This window comes from Mesoplodon bidens (genome assembly GCF_964165515.1).
Source record: "Mesoplodon bidens genome assembly, chromosome: 12".
Classification (NCBI taxonomy): Eukaryota; Metazoa; Chordata; class Mammalia; order Artiodactyla; family Ziphiidae; genus Mesoplodon; species Mesoplodon bidens.
The window spans coordinates 3,669,030-3,681,313 of NC_138168.1; the positions used below are offsets into that span (position 1 = coordinate 3,669,030).

General features: G+C 37.3%; 1 protein-coding gene across 1 annotated transcript in view; it reads left to right on the plus strand.

Moving 5' to 3' along the window:
* Nucleotides 1-12,284, plus strand: part of ME1 (malic enzyme 1) — a 192,364-nt gene that overhangs the window by 75,802 nt on the left and 104,278 nt on the right. The window contains exon 5 of the mRNA XM_081251442.1: nucleotides 1,199-1,360. Coding sequence (XP_081107568.1) covers nucleotides 1,199-1,360 — 162 coding nt within the window. The remainder of the gene's footprint in view (nucleotides 1-1,198; nucleotides 1,361-12,284) is intronic.

Here is a 12,284-nt window from a genome sequence, read left to right on the forward strand (position 1 = left end):
CCCTTTGCTTCTAAAATGCTATGACTCTGTACATTAGTCCTTATGATAATAATGGTACTAATATCTATAATATTTTTGAGAATTCATAATATACCAGGTAATATGGTAAGTTCTTTGTTTATCATGATTTAATTGTATTGAATCATAGATTTATTCAATTAATTAATGTTTTTGATTGTTTACTATGTGCCAGATGCTGTGCTAGATGTTGGTGTACAGTAGTGAGCACAACAGAGTTGGCTCCTAATTTTATGCAGCTACTCTGAAAAGTACATTTATCATTTGTATTTTTATAAATAAGAAACAGAAGCTTTAATTCATCAGTTTATCTAAGGTCAAATAACTGACATTTTTTCTAGGCTCCATAGATATGACAAGTGTAGCAGTTTGTAGAAAATCTAATTGTGTTTCACAAAATTGGTTTTACTTAAATTCATGTGATGGCCATGAATCACAGAATACAGATGATAGGTGCATTAATTTTAATAAAGGTAACAAAGTACTTAGCATTAAAATCTCCACATGATTAAAATGTATGCTTTGTAGATATTCAAGATGATTAGAAATAAACTAAACAAAATTCATTGTCTAATGTTACTCTACTATCAGGTAAGAGTAGTAATAGGCTGTGCTTGGCATATTTCAAAGATGGTAGAACAATATCCAGTGTTACAGGAGTTAAAGAGGATGGATCGACATTGTTGTGAAATGAGGAGGGTGCATAAACTAAACATCAGAGCACTGGGGACTCCTGAGCAATGATTTAACCATGGACTCTCCCCTATTGGTACTCCAAGTGGATGTGACTAGTTTCAAAGCTGTTCTAAGGTTCACTTTAGTTCCCAGTTTGTGCTCTTATCTACCTGTACTCTGCCCACTTAATCCTCCTGATTGGAGACTGAGTTATTTGAGTTGTTTGAATCTTTATGGGCATACCTTGTCTTCTTTTTTCAACCACCAAACAATCATATATATGTATTTTAAAAATACATTTAAAATGCATATATCAAATTTATTTATTCTCCCCAGTCTTCCACACTTAATGATCATATAAAATCTTTTCCATGTATATCCAATTTATGCTTTTTGACAGCTTAGTATTTCATTGCATAAATATTAACTTCAGAAACAGAGAGTAGGACCTATGCCCCGGAATTTGCAAACATCTATTAATAGATATTTTTTCTTTTTCTTTGAGGCTATTGTGGTGACTGATGGAGAGCGTATTCTTGGCCTGGGAGACCTTGGCTGTAATGGGATGGGCATCCCCGTGGGTAAACTGGCTCTGTATACAGCTTGTGGAGGGATGAATCCTCAACAGTGTCTGCCTGTCATGCTGGACGTGGGAACAGAAAATGAGGTAAACAATTTAAGTCTATAACACAGCTCTACACCTTAAAAAATAGTACCATATTTCTGCATTTTGAGATTATTTCAGGAACTTAATGAAATTCATCTTTTTTGTTTGGTTCTTTCTCTCTCCTCAAACCCATCCCCCGACTCTTATAAAGAAATTATTCTTTTGCTTTTCCTTCCCCCTTCCCCTTTTCTGTAATGTGATTAATTTTTTAGCAGCTTCTTTAGTGTTTTAGTATCCTTTGATGAGCACTTACACCATTATTCTATAGAGTATATGTTTTACTTTAAGATATCCTTGTTACTTTAAAAAAAAAAAGTATTATTTTTATACTAGGCAGGAACTAACCCCAAAGAATTTATTAAGTTTAGTCAGTCTGAAATCTTGTTCTAAAAATCTGTATTGAGTCTGTGGTAGATGATTTGGACTTTAGCATTTCTCTTTCCTCCATCGATATTTTAGAATCTTAATGTTATATATCAAGTAGTACATATTTTGCTCATCTGTAATTGCTAATATTTAGATTAGTTGTTAGTGATAGATACTATAAACTAAAGATAGAGTTTCATGAAATAGAAATGAAAAATAATGGTCAGTTAAGATAGACTTTTCAAAAGTTCCCTGTAAATATCAAACCTAGATCTTTATCATGTTGAGGTATATTCTCTCTCTACCTACTTTTTGACAGTTTTTATCATAAATGGATGTTGAATTTTGTTAAAAGTCTTTTTGGCATCTGTTGAGATGATCATATGATTGCTTTTTAAAAAAATAAATTTTATTTATTTATTTATTTATTTATTTATTTATTTATTTATGCATGCCTGCGTTGGGTCTTCATTGCTGTGCATGGGCTTTCTCCAGTTTCAGCGAAGTGGGGGGGCTACTCTTCATTGCAGTGTGAGGGCTTCTCCTTGTGGTGGCTTCTGTTGTTGTGGAATACGGGCTCTAGGCTTGCAGGCTTCAGTAGCTATGGCACATGGGCTCAGTAGCTGTGGCTCGCGGGCTCTAGAGTGCAGGCTCAGTAGTTGTGGTGCACGGGCTTAGTTGCTCTGCGGCATGGGATCTTCCCGGACCAGGGCTTGAACCCGTGTCCCCTGCATTGGCAGGCGGATTCTTAACCACTGTGCCACCAGGGAAGTCCCAATCATATGATTTTTTTATTGTTCAATTTGTTAATGTGGTATCTCACATTAATGTGTTACATCACATTGATTTGCAGATATTGAACCATACTTGCATTCCTGGGGTAAATCCCACTTGATCATGGTGTTTGATCCTTTTAGTGTATTGTTGAATTTGTTTTGCTAATATTTAGTTTAGGATTTTTGCTTCTATGTTCATCAGTGATATTGGCCTGTAATTTTCTTTTTTTGTGTGTGACATCCTTGTCTGATTTTTATATCAGGGTGATAGTGGCCTTGTAGAATGAGCTTGGAAGCATTCCTTTCTTTTCAAGTTTTTGGAAGTTTGAGATGGTTAGGTGTTATCTCTTCTTTAAATGTTTTATAGAATTTTCCTGTGAAGCCTTATGGTCCTGGACTTTCGTTTCTTGGGAGTTTTATTTTTATTATTATTGATTTAATTTCATTACTTGTAATAAGTCTTTTCATATTTTATATTTCTTCCTGATTCAGTTTTTGGGAGATGTAAATTTCTAGGAATTTATCCATTTCTAGTAGGTTGTCCATTTTGTTGGCATGTGATTTTTCATGTAATCTCTTATGATCCTTTGTATTTCCATGGTGTCTGTTGTAACTTCTCATCTTTCATTTCTGATTTTATATATTTGGGCCCTTTCTCTTTTTTTCTTGATGAGTCTGGGTAAAGGTTTATTAATTTTGTTTATCTTTACAAAAGACCTTATTTTCATTGGTCTTTTCTGTTTTTTTTTAGTCTCAATTTCATTTATTTCTGCTCTGATCTTTATGATTTCTTTCCTTCTACTAACTTTGGGTTTTGTTCTTTCTTCTTTCTATAGTTCCTTGAGGTGTAAGGTTAGATGGTTTATTTGAGATTTTTCTTGTTTCCTGAGGTAGGCATGTATAGCTATAAACTTTCCTCTTAGAAATGCTCTTGCTGGGTAATATAGGGTTTCTTTTTTATTTTTGTTTTAATCGAGGTATAGTTGATTTACAATATTATATAAGTTTCAGGTGTCCAACACAGTAATTCACAGTTTTAAAAGGTTATATCACATTTACAGTTATTATAAAATATTGGCTATAGTCCCTGTGTTGTACAATATGTCCTTGTAGCTTATTTATTTTATACATAGCAGTTTGGAACTCTTAAGCTCCTACCCCTCTCTTGTCCCTTACCCCTTCTCTCTCCTCACTGATAACCACTAGTTTGTTCTCTATATCTATGATTCTGTTTCTTTTATATTCACTAGTTTGTTTTATTTTTGAGATTCCACATATAAATGATATACAGTATTTGTCTTTCTCTGTCAAACTTATTTCACTTAGCATAATACCATCCAAGTCTGTCCATGTTATAAAAGGCAAAAGTTCATTCTTCTTATGGCTGAGTAGTATTCCATTGTATATATATATGCCACATCTTTATCCATTCATCTGTTGATGGATACCTAGGTTGCTTCCATATCTTTGCAATCGTAAATAATGCTGCTGTGAACATTGGGGTGCATGTATTTTTTCGAATTAGTGTTTTTGTTTTCTTCGGATATATACCCAGGAGTGAAATTGTTGGGTCATTTGGTAGTTTTGTTTTTAATCTTTTGAGAAACCTCCACAGTGTTTTCCACAGTGGCTGCACCAATTTACACTCCCACCAAAAGTGTACGAGGGTTCCCTCTTCTCCACATCCTCACCAACATTTGTTGTTTGTAGTCTTTTTGATGATAACCATTCTGACAAATGTGAAGTGATATCCCATTGTGGCTTTAATGTGCATTTCTCTGATGATTAGTGATGTTAAGCATTGTTTCATGTGTCTGTTGTCCATCTCTAAGTCTTCTTTGGAAAATTGTCTAGTCATTTCTTCTGCCCATTTTTTAATCGGGTTGTTTTTTTATTTTTTATTTATTTGTTTGTTTATTTATTTATTTTTGCTGTGTTGGGTCTTCGTTTCTGTGCGAGGGCTTTCTCTAGCTGTGGCGAGCGGGGGCCACTCTTCATTGCAGTGCGCGGGTCTCTCACTGTTGTAGCCTCTCTTGTTGCAGAGCACAGGCTCCAGATGCGTGGGCTCAGTAGTTGTGGCTCATGGGCCTAGTTGCTCCGCGGCATGTGGGATCCTCCCAGACCAGGGCTCGAACCCATGTCCCCTGCATTAGCAGGCCGATTCTCAACCACTGCGCCACCAGGGAAGCCCCCCGGGTTGTTTTTTTAACATGAGCTGTGTATATATTTTGGATATTAACCTTTTATTGGTTATATCATTTGCAAATATTTTCTTCCATTCATTAGGTTGTCTTTTTGTTTTGTTGATGGTTTTCTTTCCTGAGCAAAAGCTTTTAAGTTTAATTAGGTCCCATTTGTTTATTTTTGCTTTTGTTTCCTTTAGGAGACAAACTCAAAAAAATCTTGCTATAATTTATGTCAAAGAGTGTTCCACCTACATTTTCTTTTAGGAGTTTTATGGTTTCTGGTGTTACATTTAGGTCTTGAATCCATTTTTTTTTGTGTGGTACACGGGCCTCTCACTGTTGTGGCCCCTCCCGTTGCGGAGCACGGCTCCGGATGCGCAGGCTCAGAGGCCGTGGCTCACGGGCCCAGCCGCTCCATGACGTGGGATCTTCCCGGACCGGGGCACGAACCCGTGTCCCCTGCATCGGCAGGCGGACTCTCAACCACTGTGCCACCAGGGAAGCCCTTGAATCCATTTGGATTTTAGTTTTGTGTATGATATTAGAGAATGTTCTAATTTCATTCTTGTGCATGTAGCTGTTCAGTTTTCCCAGCACCACTTATTGAACAGACTGTCTTTTCTCCATTTCATATTCTTGCGTCCTTTGTCATAGATTAATTGACCACAAGTGTGTGGGTTTATTTCTGAGCTCTCTATTCTGTTCCATTGATTTATGCATCTGTTTTTGTTCCAGTATCATACTGTTTTGATTATTGTAGCTTTTAATGTAATCTGAGGTCAGGGAGCCTGATTCCTCCAGCTCTGTTCTTTCTGAAGATTGTGTTGGCTATCTGAGGTCTTTTGTGTTTCCATACAAATTTTAAAAATTATTTATTCTAGTTCTGTGAGAAATGCCCTTGGGATTGCATTGAATCTATGCACTGCCTTGGGTAGTATGGTCATTTTAACAATATTAATTCTTCCAATCCATGAACACATAATATCTTTCCATCTGTTTGTGTCATCTTCAATTTCTTTCATCAGTGTCTGATAGCTTTCTGAGTACAGGTCTTTTACCTCCTTAGGTAGGTTTATTCCTAGGTATTTTATTCTTTTTGATGTGATGGTAAATGGAATTGTTTCCTTAATTTCTCTTTTTGATCTTTTGTTGTTAGTGTATAGGAATGCAAGAGATTTCTGTGTATTAGTTTTGTATCCTGCAACTTTACCAAATTCATTGATGAGCTGTAGTAATTTTCTGGTAGCATCTTTAGGATTTTCTATGTATAGTATCATGTCATCTGCAAACAGTGACAGTTTTACTTCTTCTTTTCCAATTTGGATTCCTTTTATTTATTTTTCTTCTGTGATTGCCCTGGCTAGGACTTCCAAAACTATGTTGAATAAAAGTGGTGACAGTGGACATACTTGTCTTGTTCCTGATCTTAAGAGGGAATGCTTTCAGCTTTTCACCACTGAGAATGATGTTAGCTGTGGGTTTGTCATATATGGCCTTTATTATGTTGAGGTAAGTTCCCTGTATGCCCATTTTTGGAGAGTTTTTATCATAAATTGGTGTTGAATTTTGTCAAAAGCTTTTTCTGCATCTATTGAGATGATTATGTGGTCTTTATTCTTCAGTTTGGTAATGTGATGTATCACACTGATTGATTTGCGAATATTGAAGAATCCTTGCATCCCTGGGATAAATCTCACTTGATCAGGGTGTATGATCCTTTTACTATATTGTTGGGTTCGGTTTGATAGCATTTTGTTGAGGATTTTTGCTTCTGTGTTCATCAGTGACATTGGCCTGTAATTTTCTTTTTTGTGAGTCTTCATCTGATTTTGGTATCAGGCTGATGCCAGCCTTGTAGATGGAGTTTGGAAGTGTGCCTTCCTCTGTAGTTTTTTGCAATAGTTTGAGAAGGAATGGTGTTCAGTCTTTTCTAAACGTTTGGTAGAATTCATCGTTGAAGCCATTTGATCTTGGTGGGAGTTTTAAAATTACTGATTCAGTTTCATTACTGGTAATAGGTCCGTTTACATTTTCTACTTCTTCCTGGTTTAGTCTTGGGAGATTGTACATTTCTAGGAATTTGTTCATTTCTTCTAGGTTGCCATTTTATTTGTTTGTCATAGTCTCTTATGATCCTCTGTATTTCTGTGGTGTTGGTTGTAATTTCTCCGTTTTCATTTCTGATTTTATTGATTTGGGCCTTCTCCCTTTTTTTTCTTGAGGAGTCTGGCTAAAGGTTTATCAATTTTGTTTATCTTTTCAAAGAACCAGTTCTTAGTTTCATTGATCTCTTCTCTTCTTTTCTTTCTTTCTTTCTTTTTTAAGTTTCTATTTTATTTATTCCTGCTCTGACCTTTATGATTTCTTTCCTCCTACTAACTTGAGTTTTGCTTGTCCTTTTGTAGCTCCTTTGGGTGTAAGGTTGGGTTGTTTGTTTGAGATTTTTCTTGTTTCCTGAGGGAAGCTTATATGAATATAAACTTCCATCTGAGAACTGCTTTTCTGCATCCCATAGATTTTGGAGCATTGTGTTTTCATTTTCATTTGTCTCCAGGTATTTTCTGGTTTCCTCTTTGATTTCTTCAGTGAGCCATTGGTTGTTTAGTAGCATATTGTTTAGCCTCCACGCGTTTGTGGTTTTTGCTCTTTTTTTCCTTTTAGTTGATTCCTCGTCTTATAGCATTGTGGTTAGAAAATATGCTTGATATGATTTCAGGTTTTTAAATTTACTGAGCCTCGTTTTGTGGTCTAGCGTGATCTTTCCTGAGAATGTTCCATGTGCACTTGAAAAGAATGTGTATTATGCTGTTTTTGGATGGAATGTTTTATAAATCTATTAAGTCCATCTGGTCTAATGTGTCATTTAAGGCCAGTGTTTCCTTCTTGTTTTTCTGTGTAAATGATATGTCCATTAATGTAAGTGGGGTGTTAAAGTGACTTACCATTATTGTATTACTGTCACTTTCTCTGTTTATGTTGTTAATACTTGCTTTATGTATTTAAGTGCCCCTATGTTGGTCATATATATTTTTAATTGTTATATATTCATCTTTGGTTTATCCCTTTATCGTTATGTAATGTGCTTTATGCCTTGTTATAGTCTTTAAGTCTATTTTGTCTTATATAATTGTTGCTATCCAAGCTTTTTCATAGAATTATTTTTTTCATCCCATCCCTTACAGTCTGTCTGTCTTTTGATCTGTAGTGAATCTGTTTTAGGCAGCATATAGATGGTTCTTTTTTTAAAAAAAAATCTATTCAGCCACTTTATGTCTTTGATTGGAGCATTTAATTCATTTACCTTGACAGTAATTGTTGATAGGTATATACTTATTGGCATTTTAAAATGCCAATGCTTTTTGGTTGTTTTTATAGTTTTTATCTGTTCCTTTTTTTTTCTCTTGTGATTTGATTAGTATCTCTAATGTTAAGTTTGGATTCCTTTCTCTTTATTTTTCATGTATCATAGTTTTTTTGTTTGTGGTTATATAAGGTTCATATATAGCAATCTTACATATAGGTGTCTGTTTTAACTTGATGATCTCTTAAGTTTGAATGCATTCTAACAGCCCTACATTTTTACTCATCCCTTCCCCCACCATTTATGTCTGATGTCATATTTTACATCTTTTTATTTTGTATATTCCTTAACTACTTATGTTAGATATAGGTGATTTTACTACTTTTTTCTTTTAACCTTTCTACTAGCTGTATAAGTAGTTGGTCTATTACCTTTACTGTATGTTTGCCTTTACCAGTGAGATTTTTCTTTTTGTAATTTCCATATTTCTAGTTGTGGCTTTTTCTTTTTCACTTAGAGAAGTCCCTTTAACATTTTTTGTATAGCCGGTTTAGTGGTGCTGAACTCTTTTATCTTGTGCTTGTCTGTAAAGCTTTTTATCACTCCTTCAAATCTGGATGGTAACCTTGCTGGGTAGAGTATTCTTGGTTGTAGGGTTTTTCCTTTCAACACTTTGAACGTATTGTGCCACTCCCTTTGACCTATAAAGTTTCTACTGAAAAGTCAGCTGATAGTCTTATGGGAGTTCCCTTGTATGTAACAAGTTGTTTTTCTCTAGCTGCTTTTAGGATTCTCTCTTTATCTTTAATTTTTGCCATTTTAATTATAATGTGTCTTGGTGTGGACCTCTTTGGGTTCATCTCCTTTGGCACTCTCTGTGCTTCTTGGACCTGGATGTCTGTTTTCTTCCCAAGGTTAGGATAGTTTTCAGCTATTATTTCTCCAGATAAATTCTCTGCCCCTTTCTCTCTCTTCTTTTGGGACCTCTATAATGTGAATGTTAGTACGCTTCATGTTGTTGCAGAGATCTCTTAATCTGTCCTTGTTTTTTTACAATTCTTTTTTCTTTTTTCTGTTCATCTTGGTTAATTTCCACTACTCTCTCTTCCAGTTTACCAATCCATTGCTCTTTATCGTGTAATCTGCCATTGATTCCTTTAGTGTATTTTTTTTTTTTTTTTTTTTTTTGTGGTACGCGGGCCTCTCAGTGTTGTGGCCTCTCCCATTGCGGAGCACAGGCTCTGGGCGCGCAGGCTCAGCGACCATGGCTCATGGGCCCAGCCGCTCCACAGCATGTGGGATCCTCCCAGACCAGGGCACGAACCCGTGTCCCCTGCATCAGCAGGTGGACTCTCAACCACTGCGCCACCAGGGAAGCCCCCTTTAGTGTATTTTTATTTCAGTTATTATATTCTTCAATTCTGTTTGGTTCTTCTTTATATTTTTATATTTTCTAACTGTTGAAATTCTCACTGTATTCATCCATTTTTCTACCAAATTTGGTGAGCATATTTATGATCATCACCTTGAACTGTTTATTGGATATATTGCTTATCTCCATTTTATTTAGTTCTTTTTTTTGAGGTTATGACTTATTCCTTCTTTTGGAACAAATTCTTCTGTTTCCTTGTTTTGCCTAATTCTTGTGTTTTTTTCTACGTGGTAGGTAAACTGGTTACGTTTCCCAGTGTTGGAGAAGTGGCCTTATGTAGATGTCCTATGGGGCCCAGTAGTACTCTCCTCTCTGGTTACCAGAGCCAAATGTTCTAGGGGTACACTCTGTGTGGGCTGTGTGCATCCTTCTGTTTTGGCAGGGCCAACTACTATGGGCATGCTGGTAGGCAGGGCTGGTTTCCGCCTTGGTTGACTGGGAGGCCATGCCTCCTGAGGTGGCTGTGGGCCAACTGGATGGGAGGGTAGGCCTTCTGTGTGTTTGGCTGTGTAACCCAGGGTGGCGCGGGACTGCTGCCAGTCTGCTGGTGGGTGAGGCTGGGTCCCTGCATGGCTCTTTGTGCAGCTGGGGAGCCTGGGACTGATGCTGGCCTGCTGGAGTATGGGGCCTGGACCCTGGTGCTAATAGACTAGAGGGAAGATTTCAGAATGGTGCTTTGCTAGAGCCAGTATTATCATAGTAGAATGAGCTCCTCAAAATGGCTGTTGCCACCACTTCTTTCTCCGAGGGCAGTTCCAGTTGCTTCCTGCATCTTTAGGTGGCTCTCTAAGGTCAGCAAGCGTGTTGGACCCAGGCCCCTACCTCTGTGCGTGTGAGATTTTGCTTATACTTTTTAGGAGCCAAGTCTCTGTTTCCTACAGTCCTCCAGCTCTCCCAAAGAGAAACCCCACTGGTTTTCAAAGCCAGATATTCTGGGGGCTCATCTTCCCAGTGCAGGAGTCTGACGTGGGCGCAGACATCCTCGCTCCTTGGGGAGAACCTCTGATTGTGGTATCCCTCCTGTTTGTGGGTGGCTGACCTAAGAGTGTGGGTCCTGACTCAATGTCATCTCTGCCTCCCACCCATCTCATTGTGATTTCTTCTTTATGTCTTTACTTGTGGAAAATCTTTTTGGTTAGTCTTCAGGCCTTTTTCTTAGATACTTGTTCTATACGGAGTTGTTATTTTGTTGTGTCTGTGGGAGGAGGTAAGTGTAGGGTCTTCCTACTCCCCCATCTTGGCCACCTCTCGACATTTTATTCTCTTTATGCTTGCACTGCTACTGTACTGAGAAGACAAAAAGAAAACTTAATTCACTGAAATATGATAGAATGATGGGTTTGTGTGACATGTAATGTAGTTTCTATGTTGCCACTCTGTATTCCACTTTCACATGTGAAAAACCCCTTGTAGTCAAAATATCCTGTAGTCATAATTTTTAATCTCATCCCTTTTGTGAACCTCTGTCCAGTTTTAACACTTGATAATAAAAATACAAAAGCAATTGCTAACAACAGTTAGTTTCTTAGCCAGAATAACTTAGCAAAGTTTCATGAAGGCTGGATCCCTTTTTTATAAATTAAAAATGTTTTCCTCTTTCATCATAAACACCTATATTGAGTAGTAGTGAAAGTAAAAAAGGAATTAGCAGCTGATTGATAAGACAGTCCTCACTTGCTGTTAAATCACACTTGCCTACCTTCTTCAATCTCTGCAGCTTACAGCTAAAAGAAATTTAAAGAACAAAGACACTGGAACTGAGCCACAGAAGTACTTACCTAAAAAATACTCGTATTCTTTAAGTTAATAATGCAAAACATTTATTTAGGTAGGATGTGTGTGTTTTTATCTTACCTTTCATCTATTATTTCATAGTCCACGTTTTCTTTAATTTACTTGTGAAGCAGTTGCTATATAAAAGTTATCGGGCCTCCCTGGTGGCGCAGTGGTTGAGAGTCCGCCTGCCGATGCAGGGGATACGGGTTCGTGCCCCGGTCTGGGAGGATCCCGCATGCCGCGGAGCTGCTGGGCCCGTGAGCCATGGCCGCTGGGCCTGCGCGTCCGGAGCCTGTGCTCTGCAGCGGGGGAGGCTACAGCAGTGAGAGGCCCGCGTACCGCAAAAAAAAAAAAAAAAAAAAAAAAAAAAAGTTATCTTTTACCTGAAGTAAATTGTCTTTGTCTCTTAAGAGCATTCCATACTTTATTTCTATTTTTTTTCTGTTGTTGCCAAGTCTTTTATAGAAGTTATGTTTATCATTTATCTTTTCTTAAGTAAGTGACCAATATCAAAGCTTGATATTTTACCAAAGATGTGAGTAAATGTTCCTTTTGCCCCTTCCAGTCTTAAAAACTACTACATGTATCACATGGTGTATGTTTGCTTGGGCTGCTGTAACAGTACCATAAACTGGGTGGCTTAGCCAATAGAAATTTATTTTTTCACAGTTCTGAAGGCTAGAAGTCCATGATCAAGGTGTCAACAGAGTCAGTTTCTTCTAAGCTCTCTCTCCTTGGCTTGTCTTCCTTCAGTGGTATTTTGTCTCTGTGCATCTGTGTCCTAATTTTTTCTTAGAAGAGCACCAGTTATGTTGGATTAGGGCCCACCCTAGTGACCCCATTTAATTTAATTACCTTTTTAAAGATGCTGCCTGCAAATACAGTCATATTCTGAAATACTGGGGTTAGGACTTGAACATATGAATTTTGGAGGGGCACAATTGAGCCCATAACACATGGTCAGTCTTCAAGAGGGCATGGGCAGTATGAGTGGGAGAATATTGTCTCTACATAGTCAGTTTCTATTAAACTGCTGCTCTGGGTCTCAGCTTTTCTGATTCCAGCTTTATGTTTAGTCTGGCCTTCA